We start from the raw sequence: 20,776 nt of genomic DNA, 5'->3' as shown, positions 1-20,776 counted from the left end.
CTCTCATACTGCCTGTGCTGCAGCACCTCTTTTCACCCTCCGTCTGAAACCAGAGCCCAGTCTGCTCTGATTGGTTAACTGGCCGGCTCTGTCGTGATTAGTCAACCACTTAGAGATGTCCTGCCCCTTAATCTATCACGTACAATGTGTTGGAGAGCTAGCCTATAGAAGCATGAGTGTTACGAAGTGATGTCACTATGTTCAGGAAGTGAATAAATGAGTCCAATGGAGGCCTTTCAGACAGGGGGGGGGGGTGTGGGAGAGAACCTCAGGGATGTTAGCCTTTTCAGACCTTTTACATGCATAAAAACCTATAGAACACACTACAGGAAAGTGAAAACTCCAAAAAGCACAAGGCCTCTTTAGAGCTCTGCACGTCGGGCAGGTGATGGATCATATTCTATCAAAATGTGTTGTTGTTTTTCTCCTTCCACCAAATAATCCCCAAGGAGAACCCTTCTAAAGGCGACAGATAAAACACCATGTGCAGTTGTCTTGTAGATTCAAAAAGAAAGGCAGGTAGAACAGAGGCTTTATTCTCATTGTTTATACACCAAAGCCTTATATCTGTCAATAGTACAAAGCACTGTTACAAACATTCGAGGTAGTCGACAGCGAGTCTTCACTGAGCATTTGAAATGCATAGAGAGATACTATGGCCATACTGACTCTGCTTCCTGTTCGCAGTGCAGAGTTTTACCATTGTTGTGCTATTAATAATTGAAATGCTCAAAGTATAAAAAACCATATTAACAAATACATATCGATTAGTATAGAACAGAATCACATAATATACTTTATATTGTATGCTATGATGCTGATTATTGACTTATGTAACCCAAACAGGGCATTTAACACAAAGTTTGGCAATTCAATGATATACGTTGGATTACATAAGTAAATGAACAATGATACATCGAGATACAGATAAATGAGGGTGCCCTTCATATTTAAATATCTTTCTTTGTGCACTTGTGCTTCCTCACACTCCATGGTCCTCTCTCCTCAGCAGGCACAGCGAGGGTTAAACGCCCGCAGCGCCACCCCAGCCAGAGTTCCCCAGGCGAACGTGGAGAACTTTGCAGGGCACGTGCCAGCTCTGCTGATGTATGACGATGCTATCCGGTGCAGCCGCTTCGCACCGAAGGTGTTGTAGTGTCCTGGGAGGACTTGGTCCACCTGTGAAATGAACGGCCAGTTGTTAAACACTTATAAAAGGATGTGCAGCACACAAGTCATAAGCAGTGTCATTTCTCTGGGTTCTGAATGGATCTGAATTCTGTATCTGCAGCTCCTTCACAAATGCTGGTAAATCTTGATTGAGGATTAACACGCAAAATACTTAATAATTATATTTCCTATTTTAATAAACAGTTTCTGGAAAAATGTAGGTTGTACATAAAGTATGGAATCTCGTTAATACAGAGGGTAGTTAGTGAAAACAAATAACCCTAAAATGTACTTACATAAGAGGACCATGACATGTTCATAATAGGAAAATAATACAATATTTGGACAATTGGATTAGATACTTTATGGATCAAAGTAGAGCTATAAGACTCATCAATACGTTTTCAGATTTAAATTAACCATGTTGCTTATCAATGTATTAGTTAGAGTAGTTTTTAAATAAAACATTTAAACAAAAGTTTGAATCCAGCTTGTAAAATGTAAATATGTTCTGGTTTATGTACTCCTCAGTCACATACTCAAAATATATTTGCTTTGTGAAAACTAAAATAAACTTGATGATTTAATCTTTCCTCTTTGGCAAATACTAATGAACGCTTTTCAGCCTTTTTTCAAACAAAGATAACCAGTTCACTCGACAATGAAACTCATTATGGCACTATGAGCTGAAGTAGCAGATACAGTCTTTCTGCCCTCAGCTGTGTTTGAGTGTCACCTGTTCGCTGTCCACCAGCCCCACCAGACGCTCACAGCTGCTGATGTAGTCACTGACGTGGCTGTAGGGCAGCCAGTCAATCATGGCGCCGTCATACACTACATCTCCACTGAAGAGCATCTTATTGTCCCGGTCGTGGAGGCAGATGCTGCCCCGCGAGTGGCCGGGCATGTGGAGCACGTTCAGCTGTCTGTCGCCCAGGTTAATGACATCACCTAGAAAGACAGAGAAGGAGAGTTGTTTACAAAATAATTTAAAGACACTAACACAATCGCATCCCACTGCTAAGCGCAGTGGCAGAGCTGGGGGGTGGCTGGGGGTGGCCGTGGCCACCCCCAGCTGAATCCTGGCCACCCCAAACACCCTCACCAAGGGGCCCAAACTATTTTAGAACATTAAAAAAAAAATGTTTAAGTAACCTTTCATCATTGATCAAGAATTAACATTATTGGACGTTATATCGATAATGTAAAGTACTCACTAAACTTACAATTCATTTAACTTATTTTCTTCCAAAAGCTCATTTCAATTACACATTTCAAACACAGTGTTTTCCCACATATTTAAGTTATATTTATTTAGATTTATGCATTCGTGTTGAGAATGTTCCATTAAAAAATGTTATTATTAAAAATGCATTTACACCATAAAAGATGACTATTGAGATCTACTGTATTGTCAGGAATGTTAGTCTTATATCAAATAGTGAATTCTACTGCAGCAGAATGGTGCACGTCTGCACAGTGTTATATTTTCACAGCTCAGTGTCAGTAAATATTGTGCAGTTAGTATTGGACTATAAGAAAGATGGAAGCCTGTACAGGTAGAGTTATTTAAAGCATAAATGAGTCGGTTGGGTTCTGGAGGTGTGGTTACAGCATTGTGCTTGGTTGGCGTGGCCTGGGCCTGGTGGTGGGACCCAATGTGATATATTTTCATGGGGCCCAAAATCCCTGGCGTGTATGGCCAGAGGGCAGGACCTATACACACATTTACTATTCAATAGCATTGTGAGGCTGAACAAAAGGACCTTATATGTAAATGTGGTCTTTAAAAAAACAAAACATTTACTGACTTTTTTAGGATAGCTTAAAGTAATGTTGTAAAATTACAACCGGGGGCCTTACAGGGTTAAGGGCTATTGTTTATTGTTATTTACTTTAAGATGTTTATTCTTAACCAATCATTTAATTAAACAACTCTTATTTAAATGATGTGTGTGTGTCTCTGTATTCCTGATGATACACTGAGAGAATGAGCTCATAGTGCTGCTGATCACCATAAGCTAAACAGTCTGTATATTGCACTACATTTGTATAATGTAAGCTTCGTTGATACTTTGCCTGCGGGAATACGAAATAAATTGTTAGATATACTGAATATTATTTGATCTATTCCACCACTTGATCCCAAATAATGTAGAGGTGTGTTGTAGGTGCCTTAAATAGCCCCTTATTTTCTAGTGAGATGTATGTTTATGTTCATAGTGATTTCAATGCCACCCCAAAATGATCACTGGTTCCATCCTGGCCACCCCACTGAAAATGTCCTGGCTCCGCCACTGCTAAGCGTGTATCCAAACCTGATGTTCCTCACAATTTGGCTGACTGGAAACAAGCCAGGGTTCTGTTTGTGTTTGTTGCCACATATCAGCATGTTGTGCAATTCAGGACATTCAGTAACTCATTGATTTAGTAGTTTAGAAGTTGCACAGTCTTATAGAAAGGTGAAACTGAAATACCAGGCTATGAGATATCCATCTGCACTGCAGCAGTGGCTCTGACACAGCAGAACAAGTCGGTGCATTGACTGACTGTGCATACACTACACAAACAAATCCTTAGTAATATAGGCTTCATGCAGCATTTATGATGCAATTAATGTTACATTTCAGAGACATTTGCCAGAATGTGAGTTTTATCTATAGGTGTTGTGGTTTATATCGGCAAACAACACAGTGGGTTATGCATCAATCAATGCTGGGGTGTTATTAATACTGAGTGGGATGCTTTCCATGAACATGGCGCATCTCTGCATTCTCTTCTTCTTTCTTTCTTGGAAAAAACAGAGTCAGAAGCTTAAAATAGAGCTGCTCTGCACTGACAGAAAAAGAATGAGCAAAGCAGCTGCCAAAAAAACAAACACTTTTCTTCTTGTCACATAACTATCAACACAGTTGGATTCTGTATACAAGCAATTACCACCTGGATAAGTGTTACATCTCAACTCATATTGCACTCCTGCCTAAGCAAATACAAATAAGCATTGTGCACCATCCTTTATGACACTGATGCAAAATGTTGTTAGCAATACTCCACAACTGATATGGTTCCTCTACTTTTGATGTATGCATGAATGTGCAAAAATACATGTCTGCATTCATTTAGCAAGTCATTTTTGATGTTCTGCCAAATGCATTGTGCGGTGTAATCCTCCCGTGAGTGGATAAATAGGGTTCTGTATGGAGCATAATGTGCAGAGCAGCTACTGAAGTCCAGGCGTACCCATTAAATCTCGCCTAATGGTATCGACCTCGATGCTTATCCCTAAGCAAATGCGATAAGACATTATGACCTTTAGCCTTTGATTACAGGTCCATTCCCTTGCAGTAAACAATAGGTGCCAAGCTTGCATCTCCTACCTACCCTCCTGCAGGATGTGTGTGGGCTGCACAGCCTTCACTTTGTAGTTCCGTGCCCTCCATCCCGGACTGGGAGCCTCGGCTATCTCTCTGTCGCTGAGCCAGGTGGCCGTCTCGAAGTTGTCTCCGTTAGCCACGGCATCGACCTCGGCGCTGTGGACGCCCACCTGCTGGAACTGATGCAGACCCCCCGAATGGTCGAAGTGCGCGTGGGTGGCGATGGCCAGCAGCGGGTTCTTCCTCTGCGGGCCTTCGCCCAGCAGCCCCTCGCCGTCGATGTAGTCAGGTAAGCTCCTCAAGCCCAGCCCAGTGTCTATCACAACGTCCTGGTGCGAGCCGCGCAGCAGCCAGATGTTGGCCCGATTTTCCGACTGGTAGAATCGCTCCTGGATCCAGAAGAGCCCGTCTCCCAGCGATTTGTGAGCGTACCAGTCGGCTGCAGACATCCCAGTTCATGCACTGGTCGACGTAACCTGCTGCGGGTGTTGTGCTGTCAGGTGATTTTGCGGCGGAGAGGTGTAAACGAGAGGTGATGTGTTTTCATTGAGGTTAATGTGATGGTGGCCGCGGACACACCCTTGCAGGAAGAGAACGTTCTCACTGGACAACCAGATTAATGACGGCAACATAAAGCGCGCTACTCTATTGGCTGAACCCAAGCCCCTTCTTATTTCACGTCACACGGGGCGGGGCGACTAAAAGCCACATTTACGCATACGCTGAGTGTAGTCCATGCACATTGCACAGGTTTCCACGTTGCATGTAGAAAGCCGCATCTTTATTAAGTTTAACTATACATTCAGTGAATTTAAGGAGTTATTTTTAGTGCCGAACCATAGATACACCGGAGGAGCTGAATGGTATTGACAAGTAAACTGCATAAGTGAAACCATGGAGAGTTAGTACAGGCTAAAAGGCTAAATGCCACCAAAAATCCACTGAGATACGTCTCCACATTAGGAGAAATTTACAAACAGTCCCATAGTGAGTATAACCACTTATTGTACGACTCAATGTGTCTTCAGTGTACTATTTCAATGCCGACCATCGCCTCATAGTAGGCAAAGTCAGGCAAAATGCGTTAAAGCTGTGTTAACGTTACATGAAGTTGTTGCGTCCACACGTGTTTGACAGTGACGTTGACTAAAGGCATGTGGCTTCTGTGTTGTAGGAACAGAGGAGTACAGCCATGGCAGGCAAGGGTCGTGGAGTGGGGGCCTTTACATTTAACATCGAGGCTCTTGGCATCGGCAGGGGTAGCATGCCAGATTCCAGGGTGGGGCCCATGCCGCTGTTTCCAGTAAGTACCACACACACACACACACACACACACACACACACACACACACACACACACACACACACACACACACACACACACACAACACAGACATGCAGAGATCCCTGGATGACATATCACATTGCACTATATCAAATTCACCTATTAAACCTCAAAGTGTTGTATGGCAGAACTTTTCAGGGATGATGTAATTCAAGGTATTTGTGGACAAATCAGAAAGACTTGTGCATGAGATTTAGAGAGTAGACTTCCCAGAAAACATAGCTTCCATTATGATCTATTAGAAAACAATCTTATATTTGTATGTACAAAACTAAAGTAAAGTTTGTTGTCATGCTAATGTTCGAATAGACAATATTCTGTATGAGTTGCTCTAGGATGCTAATGTTATTTTTTGCATGATGCAACCAATATAAATCTATAGTGGCGGGCATAGCTTATTTTTATGGTCCTAACTAACTCCTTTAACTCAAACATTCTGTAAATAATGCATAAATGCTCTATGCATGTACAACCAGCACACAAAACATGACAGATTTGTGTATATCTTGCTCAAAGAGACTAATCATGACCATTTGATTTTGGTGGTATATATCCCCAAACCACCAGAAAAAAATAGTGTTCTTTATGCGTGTGTCTTGCAGTATAGTGAACAACTCAGGAGATAGTGAGCATCATTTTCTTGTTTTTATTTCAATTTTGAGCTAGCTTTTGCTCATTTATACCAAAAGCCCTTTGCACCATTACTTGGCAGGGTGGAATTCAGCTAATGCTGCATTTCAAATGTCATCTTTTTCAGATCAATGCAGGACCAATGTGGCACCTTTTACCATAAAGCACCTTAGTGTAATATATTTATTGCTAAGATATTCCCTTAAAATAAAGTCTGGTAAATAAGAATAGAAGGTAACACTGAAGCTGCATACATAGAAACATATCCTTCATGCTGCCACATCAGCTAAATAGTGTACTTTAGGCAACACATTTACCTGTGAAAAGTAACCTTACTGTCATTCTTAATAGCTATTATCTCCCTCCCAGAACACAGACTTTAAGCCGGTTCCGCTGAAAGCTGGTGAGGAAGAGGACTACATGCTGGCTTTGAAACAGGAAATGAGGGGAACGATGCAACGGCTACCTCACAACATCAAGTGTCATGCCAATAAAGCAGGTGAGGAGGAGAGCAGTGCATTAGAGACCTGAAGGCTGTTAGTAATGCTATGGCAAGACAATTGGCTGCTGTGAGGGAAGATAATGCAGCACTTAGGAACTGAGACATTTCATTAGGGTTATATCTGGGAAAAGGAGAGACAGAGGAAGATATTTTGCAGAATATTGAGTTGCAGCTGCTGCTCATCCGGTTGGCTTTAATACGGTGTATATGATCTATGCTGATAGGGCCTTCATGAGCTCCCTTAGTCAGCTGATTCAAACCTTTATTCAACCAGGGAAGGAAGACCTGCTGCAAGTACATGAAGAAAAACTAAAAGGACATCATACAACATAGACAGTGGCGGTTCTATACCAATTTGACTGGGGGGGCCGGTTATTTTCTGAGGGGGGCACAATAAATGCAGGACGAAAAAGAGAACTAGACAGTATGAAGTAATTGCGCATAATAAATCAATGAAATACAGTTATTGGTATTTGTTTCAGTACACTTATTTATTTCAGATATATCTTATAGTTATTACTGTTAGCTTCAGCTTAAGTTATAGTACAATTTTTGCACTAACACCATATCATATTTATATAAAAATAAAAGCAATGAACAGTTACATCTCTACTTTACATCTACAATTACACAGATACAATAGTTTAACTCACCTTCAATTATCGTGGTAGTCTCTCGAAACGTAGGTTTCAATCAGTCTTTCTTGGATGCAACAGCCTCTGATGATCCGAGATGAAAAGTGTTTGTTTTTCGCGCGCTTCAGCCGGACAGTGAAAGTGAGTGCACCGCTCTAATGGGTCCGACTAGAATGACGAATAACGTTAGTTCCGCCTATTCTGTCATTCAATAAATCGTGTAATAAATCATACATTTTACATTTTTTTCACTGGCCCCCCCCTAGAACCGCCCCTGAACATAGATACAGGGATTTACAATGTACATACCTAACGACATTTACAGGTACCAACAGTATCAGATTGCATAGCATCTATCCAAGCTTTAAAAATATGTAGTGGAACCAAACAGTTTCCATTCTTTTTGCAGACTGTTCCAAGTTAGAGGAGCTGCACACCTAAAAGCTTTCGTCCCTAAGACAGTCCTAGCACTTGGCACATTTAACAAAACCACAGCATGAGATCTCGGAGGCAATAGCTACTTTCAATTCGCCGTGTGATCAGAGAGCAGATGTAAGATGGTAGTTTACCTAACATGGCTTTGTAGATGAACATGTACCAGTGACTGAGCCTCCGTACAGTAAGTGAAGGCAAACCTGCCCTGGCATACAGGGTACAGTGATGAGTTAATACTTTACAGTTAGTAACACATCTTGGTGCACTGTGATAGGCGGCATCTAACTTGATCAGGCAATGGGCAGGTGCATTCATATAGATCAAATCACCATAGTCCAGCAAAGGTAAGCAATGAGCTAAATATATCCAAAATATAATGACGTTTTCAGATTTTCTTGTCTAAATGTTGTCAGATGCATCACGTGCTTTGTAATCACAGAATAATGTCACTTTAATCACAATGGACTAGGATTGATCAGGTTAAAATCACTTTTATTTTGGCACTAATTGAATTGTATGTATATTTATGGAGACGACAATTGCTGACCTTTTAATCCAACTATGAGATATTGTTGCTCAGGAGTAGCACAGTGGTTTGTGTTGATGCAATCCATCATGGTTGTGATAAACTGCTGAGTGTGAGAGTTGTTGTTTAAGAGTGTACTGAAGACATGTCTCTTGTTTACATACAACAGAAGTGGAGCGATACACGGAGAGATACCTGAAGCAAAGCCAGTTAGATGATGCCAACTGGACTCCAGGTACATGCGCAATACATTGTCATGTGATCATAGCAAATTCAAAAATATATTATTAATACTCTCTTTGACATTTTAGACTGGAGCCTCCTCCCAAAAGAATTGATGCCACAAAAGAAAAAAGTTGTTAAACCAGGTAAATAAAATACATTATATGTAAGATTTGTGATATGTGAGATTCCATTTGATGGTTATAACAGTAACAACATAACGCCTTAATCCAACAGTCAAAAAGAAGAAAGCTGTGAAGATTTCCCGCAAAGAAACGGAGGCCATGCTGACAAAATTAGATGTACGTTTCTTTTCACTTGTTTGTTCAGTTTTCAAAGCCAAATATAACATGTACTGCTGTTCCAACAGTCTCACTGCATTTCGTGTTATATTGATTCGAGTTCACCAACACGGTTTCGCCATTTTTTTCGTGTCACACAGAACGATTTTAGAAGCAATGTATTTCTATTGGTAGTATGTTTCGAGCCTGCACCAAATAATAACAAATTAGAAGGAAAAAAAGATGACAAAAAATACAGATTTCAGTATTCTGAGGCATTTTCCTTGTGGACGGCAAAAAAACTCAGACATTATAAAAAAAAAAAATGTAAAAAGGGGTTTGGCTTAGGGTAAGATATTGAGTAAGAGAATGTTTTTATGAACCACACAGCTTCCGGTCTTCCAAGACCCGACCGGACAAAAAGACGTGGTGAAGGCACGAAACATACTACCAATAGAAATACATTGCTTTTAAAATCGTGTTGGTGAACAAGAATCAATACATTCAATTAATTTCGTAACTATAACATGAAATGCCGCGAGACTGGGTTGGATGATTTCTTGATTTATAAAGTACCTATTTATGTATGCCTCAAGTGGAGCTGATGCACTTCTGAGCTTGCAAATGTTTTTCCATAAATAATTTAATGTTGTCGTCAATATTTCAGGAACTGGAAAAGAAAGATGACGGGAACCCTGAGAAATCGGATGATGAGACCGAGAAGAAAAAAGTGAATGAGGGAGAGGAGGAAGAAATTGAAGCGGAAGAATATGATGAAGAAGATGTTGAAGAGGTGATGCAACAAACAATAACCTGACACTAGCAAATGTGTTGAATCCAAATGTCTGGTGGATGTAAGGAGACTTAATGTTTCCTTTGTTCCCCTTTAGGAAAACGACTACATTGACAGCTATTTTGATAATGGCGAAGATTTCGGTGGTGCCGGCAGTGATGATAACGTTGATGGCGAGGGAACATACTGAAAGAAGTGTGACTCAACCACGAAGACTGGGTTCAAGTAAACAATCATTCAGTGATTGTTTCTTCGTTAAATATTGTACATAAGTTGGGAACAATGTGTAGCAGAGTGATATGTTTTTTTCCTTTATTCTGTGTGATCCTGAGCGACAAGCTTTTCTTTGACTTGTGTAAATAAGAAATGCCAAACGATGTGCTGCAATAATTTATTCAAAATAGATGTATTTATTTCCCAGCCTGTGGCACACTTCCACAGGTTGAAAGGCACATACTGTCGACAACATGTAATGCTTTTTCATAAAGTATCAAGTGGATCAAATAAAAAGGGCTATATAACAAAGTCTAACATCTCAAATAATTACAAGTTTGAGTCACTGTGGGAATAATGTGCATTTCCCATTCTCCTCACCATGCTCTCCGAGGTTTTTAAATGGAAAAAAATGCATTTCTCCCTGCAAGCTAACAAAATAAATTCAAGCAACTTGAATGTAAATTCAGAAAATATTTTAACTAGTACCTTCCAATACTGATATTGTAAGTAAAGGCTAATGCACTACATTTTTTAAAATAAATTAGCACATATTAAACTCAATGGCAGCAGCCAGACACAACACACAATCATACATGGCAAGAAATACATTTAAATCAAACTGATTAAAAACAGCATTTAAATGAAATCTGGAGAATTAAAGATTATTTTCCATCCCTGTTTAAACAGAAATTGGGAAGTGCTGCTGTGTTTGTTTTTCATATAGTTTGAGGGTAGCTTATGGATAATACAGATAACAAAAATATCACAGATTCTTACATTTTGAGTCCAGCAAATGCACCAACCCAACATTTTTGATAACCTGAAATCTATTGGGTATCCTGATATAAACTCTGAAATGTATCCCTTTTCAGCCAATCATAACATTTGTTTTCTGTAGGCCGTTGATATTCCTTTTCAAAAAGCACATCTGTATATTGACAGACACAAGGAATGTCTTTCAACCCTATAAAAAAAGACTTTCGGCACTATAAAGAGACTGTCCACGTCAGACAGATTGCATTAGGTCTTTAAAAACGACACAAGGGGATCATCCACCCGGTTTTATTAGAGTTGGCATGTGTCTTCTATGAAAAGTTGTAATCCCTTGTTATGTTTTCTCAAGTCCTCCATGTTCACCGTCTCCTGCTTTACCTCCACCCGCTCCCTCTGAATCTCCATTCAAAACATTCCCAGCATGTTCCACAGCGTGGTGGTCTCCTCCTGCAGGAATGTTTAAATGGTTGCCGTCTGGATGTCCGTGAGGCCCGTCGCCATGAGCCGCTGTAGGAATGCCGTGATGGCTGACTTCAGCTTTCATGAGAACCTCGTAGTACAGCAGATAAAACACAGGTGTGACGATGCCAACCACCAGCATGATGGCCACAGCCGTCCACCATCTCATGCCCCAGTCTGCCCCGTAATAAGGGTCCTTCCTCTGCACCGGTTTGTACTCCCCCTCTGCTAGTAGTGGCTGCTGTAGCGTTAAGGAGGAAACAACCTCATTCAGGCTGCTCCGAGACGGACCCGTGGACTTCACCAGACGCTCGATGTCCTTGTCCTTCTCCAGGAGGAACCCTTCTATGCTGTCCGTGGAGGAGGAAGAGTCTGAGGAGGATTCCGAGGGGAGGGAGGTTATGGGTGAGATCTGGGCCAGGTGCCTAGAGCCCGAGGGGGAGGCAGACTTGAGAGGCGCAGTGCTGTGCGTCTCAGTGAGGACACTGAAGCGCCTCACAGGGATCTTGACTGAGCGCAGGGCAAAGAAGTGCTGCTCCGTCAGGAGGTTGTTAGCACGCTTTATTTCAGCCACCTGAGAAACACAGTACAAATATCCATTGACAATTCGGTTTACAAAACAAAATGGCTATGTGTCTGAATATTCTAATCTCTAGAGAATAACAAACCAGGTATTAAATACAAGAAAATACAAAACGTATTAAATCAAAGTAAGGCTAGGCCAAACTAACAGAGTTGATCATCTTTTCCATGTGACAAACTTACTGAGCAGTGGTACTGCAGGGCGATGCTGTTCAGCGTGTCCCCCTCCTGGATGTCTTTGGTCAGGTAGATGATATCGTCCATCCTCTCTCTGGAGGTGCTCCTCCGCAGCCTCTCTCTGCCACGGGGCCGCAGCTCATAGCTCTCCCCATCCTCTTCTGACAAGTCATTCTCTGAGCCATTGTTTCCAAACAGGTAGGAGTGACCGCCATTGGCCGGCTGCACCATGGTGGCGGACTGGAATCCATAGTGCTGGCTTATACCGGACATTTTTTTCCACACTGTATCGAGAAGAGAAGAGACAGGATTGAGTCACAAATGTGAAACTAAGGCAAACATCCTTACTTCCTTGAGTCAGATTAAACGCTTATTTAAACAGTGTGTTTAACTTAAGCTAAGACGAGGAGATTATTGTAATGTTAAAGTGGGGCACAATTGGACAACTGACAGCTTGACAGGAGGAACATTAAAACATTTTCCATACATGCATGTGACTGATGTCATTGTCAACTTGTGTGACTAGATCAAGTTACCACCAGTGGGCGTCTTATTAAGGATCTCTGTGTACTATTGCAATAATGAATGTGAGTCCTTACCTTCACTGTTTCAGACAAACAACTATAACCAATCAAACCGTACATTTATCAAAGTATTATTTTGTTCTGTGAAGCCAGCCAATGACTGAGTCAAGCAGAAGTTCACCACAGCAATGATACTTTCCTAAAGTTGTTCTGCAAACAAGAGACTAAAGTCCATCTCTCTGACAGTCCAGGACATCCAAGCTACAGCTAGACTAGATAAGATTGGTGCTCTGTTAGTTTGATAAGTGGTAGGCAGTATGTTGAATACTCTAGTCTAGAATTTCAATGTCCTCTGTCTTAGAAACATTTCTAATTACGATCATAGGAAGCTCAGTAGCTAATGTGATATCTTCTGAAATAGTGTTACCTAACTGTTCCCCTATTGCAGTTGTGATGCAACTGCTATGAGCAAAGCATTTTAAACCAAATGTCATATTCCTGGCTAAATTAGCAGCAGTTGTGTTAAGTAACTAAGTACATTTACTCAAGTACTGTACTTAAAGGTGGGGTAGGTAAGTTTCAGAAACCGGCTCGAGTGCACTAAAATTGGAAAGTACACAGCCAAAAAGAATCCGCCCCTTCCTTCAGACTTCCTTACAGAGCACCTCCTCCGCGAGAGCAGGCTGCAGTAACGTTACATATCAGGCAAAGCTAAACACATCTAGGTTAGCAATACTACACAGCCAAAGCAACTCCGATATTGACTCTGGTTTGACTTCTCCTAGTTTCCACTTTCTTTTTGTTCTTAATTTGCTCCGTTACATTTTTTCTTTTGCGACCAGTAGACGATGTTGAACCTAACTCTGCCATGGTGAAAGTGGTCGCCTGTTGCTGGCGAGTCATTGAAGTACTGCTGCAATGCACGCCCAAGCACGAGATGGAAGGCTGACAGACAGGGCGGCAATCCATTGGTTGTAGTTTTTCCAGTATTACTGGTTCCACAGATGACATTTTTTATGGATTTTTTGTCAAAGCACTTAAGATATTAATTGCTATCGGGATGTTAAGAGCATTCCATGGAATATAACAAAAAGTGTATCTCGAGCCGGTTTCTGAAACTTACCTACCCCACCTTTAAGTACAATTTGGGGTACTTGTACTTTACCTGAGCTCCACTCCACTACTAATCAGTATTTTTACTCCACTACATTTATGTTGTAGCTTTGGTTACTTGGAAGATATAAATTAAATGGACCGATCTGAATAATGAACGCTTTTACTTTAAGGATATTTTGATGCCAACACATTCGTACTTTTACTTCAGTAACATGTTCAATACAGGACTTTTACAAAGAGCAGTGTTCCTGCTCTTTGGCATTTCTATTCTCACTTAAGTGCAGTTATTGAATACTTCTTCCACCTCTGCTGAGCAGCTAACAATCATACATGTTGTCTATATATGTACAACTGCAATTATTTTTGTTTAGAAGCACGCAGGGGTGTCGTTAAAAGCTAAGCTTGCAAGGCTGATGTGACTAAGACCAGAGGTTAGAAACTATTTAAATAACAAAGTGGAAATGAAAAATAGCTAATACTACTCCTCAGTCTCTCACCCCACAGAAGTATAGGAGATATAGTTCTCCAGCAGGAATAACTAGATAACACGTTTACTCCGGCAAATAACGTGTTAAATAACTGTCAGGTTGCTGAAAAGTTAGCAAAGTATGAACCCTTTACACAGGCTAGGCTAGTGCTAAGTAGCATCGCCCTGTGCATTGTGATTAGAAACGTATGGCCCTTTCTATCAGTCCGTTGTCACAGTTGGTGAATTATATATTTGGAGTAAGTCTCCAACAATAATCTTTACCTGAAAAGATGAACAGCAATCATTCAGTTGACCTGGATTATATCCATACTTCCCTTCTCTTTGGTCTCACCTTTGCATACCGTCCTAACTGCTAGCTAGCTACCGTTGAGTTGTTACTGTTCAATTTACGCCACGTCCACAGAATGTTTACGTAATGACGTAATGGCGTAACCACTGAGAGGACGTCCTTACTTTTAATCGAGAGATGGCGCTAAATGGCAAGCTACTAGTTGCTGGATACCTTAGCCGCGAGGAAACCATAACAGGTCCAACAATTTTGGATTGAAGTCAGGATCGCGTATTCCCCCCCAAGACTTGTGCTGTCGTTTTACTATCAGCTGAGTGCTTCTTTTTTACTCAATATGAAATGTCATGTTAAATCAAAGCCTCAATCCAGTAGAATAAGGTATGCATGGTTATTTCATCTAGTCTAACTAACAAATGGCCTAAACACAAGTGTAATTTAAAGTATATTTAAAACACTGCAGTCCTCTTTATCGAGTAGCCTACATGTTTAAGATATGATCAAGATAAAGAAGAAACCGTATTGATCTCTATGTAGGGAAATGCAGGTGTTAAGCAGCAACAGGAATATTGAAATACAGGATATGACTGGCAAGATTCAAGATTCAAAGGCTTTATTGTCATATGCACAGTAGCTACAGAGGCTCCTCCAACAATGCAACTTAAATCATATATATATATATATATGTCATAAAGCAATAATAAAAAAAATGCAAGAAGAAAGAGAGTATAAATAAAATGTTGCAAGATTGTGTTGCAAGACCAACGTGAAAGAGTTCACACAAGCACAAATAAGAATACAAAATAAAAAACGCTAACAGTAGGCTATATCATCAATAGAACAACAATATCAGAATCAGAATACCTTTATTACTACCACAGAGGGGAAATTTGCAGCGTTACAGCAGGAAAGAGCCACAGACAGCTAAGTGTTATCTTAAATGCGTTAAAAAAGTACTAAGTTATAATATAATAAACAAACAACACAACATATGCTAAAAAAAAGTATGTAATATTACTGTATAATATTACTTATTATAAATCAACAATGTTACAACATTTTCGGGCAAAGATGCAGGAGCCATTTCGCGTAAAACTACTTGTGTTTCGGGCTATCTAACTTTGATCGATTTTAAATTAGTTATACAGAAGTAGGCCATTTTCCAAAGGGAAGTGACAACAAAAGAGAGCAGACGGCTGTCCTGGACACAGGGTGGCGCTGTCCTCCACCTCACTGAGCTCCACAGAGACAAATGGGATTAATACATCTTGTCTCATTACGCAGAGACTGGGAGACGAGTCACTGAGAAGCTGCAAACTAATCTTTGTGTTGGAACTGTGTGTGTGTGTGTGTGTGTCTCTGTGTGTGTACAGTAGCAGTAGCTCTCACATGGCTGCAGTAGGACCGTGATGTGTGTGTAGAGAGAGGAAAAGGTCCTGAACGCACCGGGGAACCGCTCCGTCTCCGTTATTTCTCCCGGTCCCGTTAGATGACATACACACGCGTTAGAGCTGCTGAAGTGAAACACCGAGATCAGTAGTTTTTTTAGGAAACACTACAACATGAGATTGTTATTGTCTGCTGTTTGAGAAGAAGAGGACTCATCGATGTTACCCTCAACAATAACATTATAGTGTTTAATTTTGGACTAGGAATCCAAGCAAGGTGTCAGGTAAGTGGGAATTATTCATCTTATTTTGCTTTTTTGAAATGCTTCTCTTTGTCATTGTGAGTGCCGGTTAATAATACAAATGTGGCGATGAGTAAAACTTTGCTGGGTAATTTCACAGAAACACTTGCGAGCTAGATGAGCATGCTTTGTGACACATGGTTATGAGACAAAACAGATTTATTTAGTCAGTAATGATTGGTGTCTCCAGGCGTTAGATTAATAGCTTTGAGAATAAAGCAAACACATGAGTAGCGATACTCCTCATCAATTATGCCAGACAGCTCAAGCAGACATATTGTATAACACTATAAGAAAACGATTAAAAGTATTTGGCCACTGCTAATTTCTTTTCGCATCGTGCCAGGAATCCCCCTCGGAGCAGCTAATAAAATTGAAAAGCCTAAATATTGATTCAGCGCGATCAGTAAATGAATGGCCGGGCAGCCCATTGAGGAGAAGACAAATGCTTCCATGGTTACTTCCAGGATCTCCAGTGTGATTACTGCGCTTTGTGTGGGGTTTCTCTCTCCCTCGGAAATAAAACAACAACTGCCACACATGGTGAGCTGGAGACCCTCTCATATTGGCCCCGATGGCTAATCTATAGGCTTACTCTGGCCACAAGTAATCTTGGCACATATAAAGTTGCGCACATGTGCTGTTTCCGTTAAACCAACGAGTTGAGCCTCATTGTGCTGCTGCGTCTTTGCGTAAAGATGTGCAAGCTTGATATTTTACACAATTTGTCAGTCCTTGAATAATTAAATATGTCCACCTTATATCTTAATTGATTTGACATGATGTCATCTTGGTGCGTCTCTTGCAAATCTCTTTTGTTGCCTCCTCTGTGGAGCCCCAGCAGAGTTAAATCCTTTTTTCTCACTGGGGAGGAAGGGAGGGAGCTGCTTCTGTATCCATTCAGCACTTACACCTGCTCTTCCTCAGTGCCAGCCCTCACTCCACACTGTTTCTTGCATGTATCTTTGTATGGAAGGGTGACATTGTTCAATCTGTTGGACAGTCGTGCCCCTTTTGTTTGGATAGAAACAGCTAAATCTGCCTTACATTTTTACATTTTCAGTTTTCTCCCACCTACAATGTCTATTTCCATCATGCCAAACCCACGGGTCACCCTCTGTTGGTGCGTTCTTGTAGATGTAGGTTCTATAAGATCCACACTCGGAGCTCAGGTCCTTTGTTTGTCAGTGTTTATGTCATCGCCTGGCAGGGGTCAGCCCCCAGTCGCCTGTGTGAGGGTCTGAATGTGATTCACTGGGCGGAAACTGTTTTACTGCCTGCCTCTCTCTCCTTCTGTCTCACCCCCCTAATGGTTGCACGGCACAAAAGGGGGACAGTGCCATAAACGGAGCCTGTTCATTGATGAAAGGTGCTGAAGTGTTGCACATGGCTGATGTGCTGAGATTGATGTTAGCTGGGGAAGAGAAGGGCTCGCGTTCCCAGTGTGTGGGGATAGAGGGGAATAGAAGATGAAGGCACAACTCTACATACATTAAACCGCCCGGCAACAGGCTGTGCCCACCAACGCTCATCTGTGCACCATGGATCACTGTTAGGGGCAATAGCTGTTAAGAATGTCTTTATCTGTTGAATGAAGGACATTTATATACTTCAATTGAATGGCCTTGTAGATACTCACTGGATATTCATCAGACATATCTGCGCTGTTGGAACATAACTTCTTTGGTTGCTTTCTTACATGTTTTCTGTTGCTTACCATATCCTCTTAAAAATAACATAAATAACTGTGGAGAAACATTTGATTAGAGGTAAACACAATGTAAAAAGGTTTTTCTTGTGTATCCCTCAGTGAGTATTCTGCGTTTACATTTTGTATGATGTGAGATGAGAAAACCAACAGACCTACACACTATACAGTACACCTCTTATTAGTTATGATCTGGTTTTCATTTCCACACCTTGAGAGGATACAATGTTGCACCTACGTTCCCACTACTCCCTCAAATGACCATTTCCCCTTAGATGTACCATGCAGTAGAGCAAATCCTTTGGTGCAAAACAGATGTATCCTCTAAAGCTGCCTCACTCTGTGCTGGGGGCTGACTGCGCTCACTCCATGCTCATTTGGGTTTATGAACCTCAGCCAGGGTACAACATTAGCGCCGTTCCCCAGCCGAATGTTGGTGAAGTGTGCCAGTGGATGGGAGATTTGCACCCCTCACCATCTGCAAACACAATGGGAATCTTTGGAGAGGGTGGTACAATTTGAATATTTATAAGCCATTTGGCCACTTCAACAAATACTTTGCACCCTGCATAGGATTTGGAACACCTAAACAACATTTTGAGTAATAGATCCCTAGGCGTACATTTATGCATGCCATTTTGCAACCACTAAGTTTTAGCTCCAAGATGCTACACAAAATTGAACATATGTACAAATCTTTACATTAAATATTATATAGAAAAAACAATCCAGTTACTATAAACTCTCTATACCTAGAGAGACATCATACCCAATATGTTTAGAACAGAAAGAAAGAGCCCATAAAGGAACATTATGCAAGCTGGGACACAATACATGTTTGCACTTGCACATATAGCCTTTTTATTTTTATTTTTATTCAACGTTTTTCTAAGCTGTTGATTACGTTTTTTGGTAGAAATCAGATCTTTAATTTGTCCCACTATATGAAAAATAGTAAAACAGTGTGACTGCAAAGGGGACTGTGCAGATAAAAAGGCAAATATAATAAGTATTGCTAAAAAATATATATTCAGAGATATGTTCATAAAATCAAAAAGGTGGAAAAAATTCACGCAATCTTCTTTTTTTAAAAGGTTGCAGCATCAGGAATAAAGTCTAATTCAGATGCTAAACTCTACACAATTGCACATGAGCAGCATTGGTATTGCACAACAGTTTTGAAGTTATAAGCAGGTAAGGAATCATTTTCTCAGATTTAACGATGATGGCACTCTCATATAATTAAATAATTCATTTAAGTGCTCCGACTCGAATCGAAGCTCCTGTTGCATCAGCTAATTTCTAATGCACATCCAGGTTGCTCCCCAAAGACATATAAAACACATCCTCCTGTTGTGTATCTGCCCTAATATCTCAAATCCTTGATACAGTAGATTTAGTGCCTGGAACAAATCCAAGCTATAAATACGTCTTTTATAATGTTCTTTGCGATTTCAAACCTTTGTTTTCAGAAATCAATCGACGCACAGGAGACAGTATTATATTTTAGTAGCTGTTGTCCTTGGATTGGAGAGACAGGAGAGGGGTGTGCCGTCAGCGATGTCCAACAATCCTGCGGTCTCCCTCAGCGGCTCTGATTCCCCGCACATTGTCCCCGACGAGAGTGTGAGAGTTCGGCCCCCGCAGCAAACCCTCGGCCATGACCCCGCTGTCAACTCTCATGATTGTACACACACATGTATACATGCACACACACACACTTATTGTTATATCTTGTTGAGGCGATGAGATGCCCTCCCACAGCTGCCCAGCATCTCCACTCGAGTATTTAAGTCGCACTCTGACCTCTTGTGATGTTAGAGAAGCCGGTGGCCTCATATTCTGCCGGACTCTCCCCGCTGCGCGCAGTATAATGCATGAGCAGTTCCTCCATTATGTTGAACAATGATCACTGAAAGGAACAGCAGAGATATTTTAATTCATCTATAACAGTCAAAACATCCATTTGATTGAATGTGCACTACATTACATTGTAATTGCATTTAAATCCAGTTAAACTAAAGCTGCTTTGTTTTAGGTCAACTTGCAAACTGGATGGAAAATCAGGAACCACACCGAGCAACATCAAGTGTCAAAACATAGAAGAGAACAAGTCTGTTTTCTCTGGCTCACATTAGCTTGGCTAGACTCTGTACAAATTAAATTAAGTCCCAAGGTCGGTTGAAAGCAGGAATTATTTTTCTTTTGTTTTTGATCATTGAATGACTTATCATCCCGAAGCAATAAACCTGCCCCGCAGCCTTATTTGATGAATGAAAACACTCTTTGGTTTCTCTCCACTGATCCCATTATTTAAACATACAGACCCCCACATGAGTCCCTCTTCTCGGACATTAATCCCCATGGGTTCTACACCTAACCAATATGTTTTAGGGGGACGACACGTGGAACACATCCCATGGTGGCCCCTGCTTCCTGTCCTTTTAGACAGGTCAGGTTGAGTGGGTCACACTTTGTGTTCGGCTAGAAGGAAATCATGGCTATCCATCCTGAAACCCCTCCTTTTTTGTAAATACCACCATTGCCTCTCGCTGGTGTGTGTGTGTGTGTGTGTGTGTGTGTGTGTGTGTGTGTGTGTGTGTGTGTGTGTGTGTGTGTGTGTGTGTGTGTGTGTGTGTGTGTGTGTGTGTGTGTGTGTGTGTGTGTGTGTGTGTGTGTGTGTGTGTGTGTGTGTGTGTGTGTGTGTGTGTGTGTTTGTGTGTGTGTGTTTCAGAGAGAGTTGTCAGCCTGTGTAAAAACCTGTTGATGGAGGTCACTGACTCTTAGATCAATCTTGCCTTAGTTCTCTCCATTACCCTTCAACCTTATTTAGCCTAGCTT

General features: G+C 41.1%; 4 protein-coding genes across 7 annotated transcripts in view; 2 read left to right on the top strand and 2 right to left on the bottom strand.

Moving 5' to 3' along the window:
• Positions 1 to 520: 520 nt before the first annotated feature.
• On the bottom strand, positions 521 to 5,141 carry mblac2 (metallo-beta-lactamase domain containing 2). Its single transcript, XM_079686154.1, has 3 exons — positions 4,552 to 5,141; positions 1,907 to 2,121; positions 521 to 1,179 (listed from the first exon to the last, which is right to left on the bottom strand). The coding sequence occupies exons 1-3, from the start codon at positions 4,991 to 4,993 to the stop codon at positions 1,006 to 1,008; spliced, it is 831 nt and encodes a 276-aa protein (XP_079542280.1). The 5' UTR covers positions 4,994 to 5,141; the 3' UTR covers positions 521 to 1,005.
• polr3g (polymerase (RNA) III (DNA directed) polypeptide G) lies at positions 4,718 to 10,566 on the top strand. 2 transcript variants are annotated; one of them, XM_079686156.1, is made up of 8 exons: positions 4,718 to 4,833; positions 5,719 to 5,847; positions 6,889 to 7,018; positions 8,787 to 8,852; positions 8,929 to 8,985; positions 9,077 to 9,141; positions 9,788 to 9,913; positions 10,011 to 10,566. In XM_079686156.1, the coding sequence occupies exons 2-8, from the start codon at positions 5,737 to 5,739 to the stop codon at positions 10,101 to 10,103; spliced, it is 648 nt and encodes a 215-aa protein (XP_079542282.1). In that variant the 5' UTR covers positions 4,718 to 4,833; positions 5,719 to 5,736; the 3' UTR covers positions 10,104 to 10,566. The 2 variants fall into 2 exon arrangements, with proteins under 2 accessions (XP_079542282.1, XP_079542281.1); XM_079686155.1 differs by lacking the exon at positions 4,718 to 4,833 and adding an exon at positions 5,219 to 5,531.
• Positions 10,291 to 14,685, bottom strand: lysmd3 (LysM, putative peptidoglycan-binding, domain containing 3). 2 transcript variants are annotated; one of them, XM_079686153.1, is made up of 3 exons: positions 14,583 to 14,685; positions 12,128 to 12,405; positions 10,291 to 11,936 (listed from the first exon to the last, which is right to left on the bottom strand). In XM_079686153.1, the coding sequence occupies exons 2-3, from the start codon at positions 12,392 to 12,394 to the stop codon at positions 11,238 to 11,240; spliced, it is 966 nt and encodes a 321-aa protein (XP_079542279.1). In that variant the 5' UTR covers positions 12,395 to 12,405; positions 14,583 to 14,685; the 3' UTR covers positions 10,291 to 11,237. The 2 variants fall into 2 exon arrangements, with proteins under 2 accessions (XP_079542279.1, XP_079542278.1); XM_079686152.1 differs by having other exon boundaries at positions 14,513 to 14,668.
• A 130-nt stretch (positions 14,686 to 14,815) lies between these two features.
• adgrv1 (adhesion G protein-coupled receptor V1) overlaps positions 14,816 to 20,776 on the top strand; it is a 156,241-nt gene continuing 150,280 nt past the window's right edge. Inside the window, exons 1-2 of one of the 2 annotated variants that reach the window (XM_079686151.1) lie at positions 14,816 to 14,918; positions 15,911 to 16,209. The gene's annotated coding sequence lies outside the window, so the exon portion shown is untranslated. Of the gene's footprint in view, positions 14,919 to 15,850; positions 16,210 to 20,776 lie in introns of those variants that run through there. The other variant, XM_079686150.1, reaches the window with a different exon arrangement.

This window comes from Notothenia rossii (genome assembly GCF_949606895.1).
Source record: "Notothenia rossii genome assembly, chromosome: 6".
NCBI lineage: Eukaryota > Metazoa > Chordata > Actinopteri > Perciformes > Nototheniidae > Notothenia > Notothenia rossii.
The sequence above is the reverse complement of the archived record's forward strand: the minus strand, read 5'-3'. Positions and strand labels throughout refer to the sequence as shown.

What these genes read in the sequence shown, in the direction of transcription:
- mblac2 (XM_079686154.1), bottom strand. Translation starts at nt 4,993, where the DNA reads ATGTCTGCAGCCGACTGGTACGCTCACAAATCGCTGGGAGACGGGCTC. An exon ending in CACACACATCCTGCAGGAGG is followed by an intron (nt 2,122 to 4,551) that starts GTAGGTAGGAGA and finishes CTGTCTTTCTAG; the next exon opens with GTGATGTCATTAACCTGGGC. An exon ending in GGCTGGTGGACAGCGAACAG is followed by an intron (nt 1,180 to 1,906) that starts GTGACACTCAAA and finishes TTCATTTCACAG; the next exon opens with GTGGACCAAGTCCTCCCAGG.
- polr3g (XM_079686156.1), top strand. Translation starts at nt 5,737, where the DNA reads ATGGCAGGCAAGGGTCGTGGAGTGGGGGCCTTTACATTTAACATCGAG. An exon ending in GTGTCATGCCAATAAAGCAG is followed by an intron (nt 7,019 to 8,786) that starts GTGAGGAGGAGA and finishes TACATACAACAG; the next exon opens with AAGTGGAGCGATACACGGAG. An exon ending in ATGAAGAAGATGTTGAAGAG is followed by an intron (nt 9,914 to 10,010) that starts GTGATGCAACAA and finishes GTTCCCCTTTAG; the next exon opens with GAAAACGACTACATTGACAG.
- lysmd3 (XM_079686153.1), bottom strand. Translation starts at nt 12,394, where the DNA reads ATGTCCGGTATAAGCCAGCACTATGGATTCCAGTCCGCCACCATGGTG. An exon ending in CCCTGCAGTACCACTGCTCA is followed by an intron (nt 11,937 to 12,127) that starts GTAAGTTTGTCA and finishes TGTGTTTCTCAG; the next exon opens with GTGGCTGAAATAAAGCGTGC.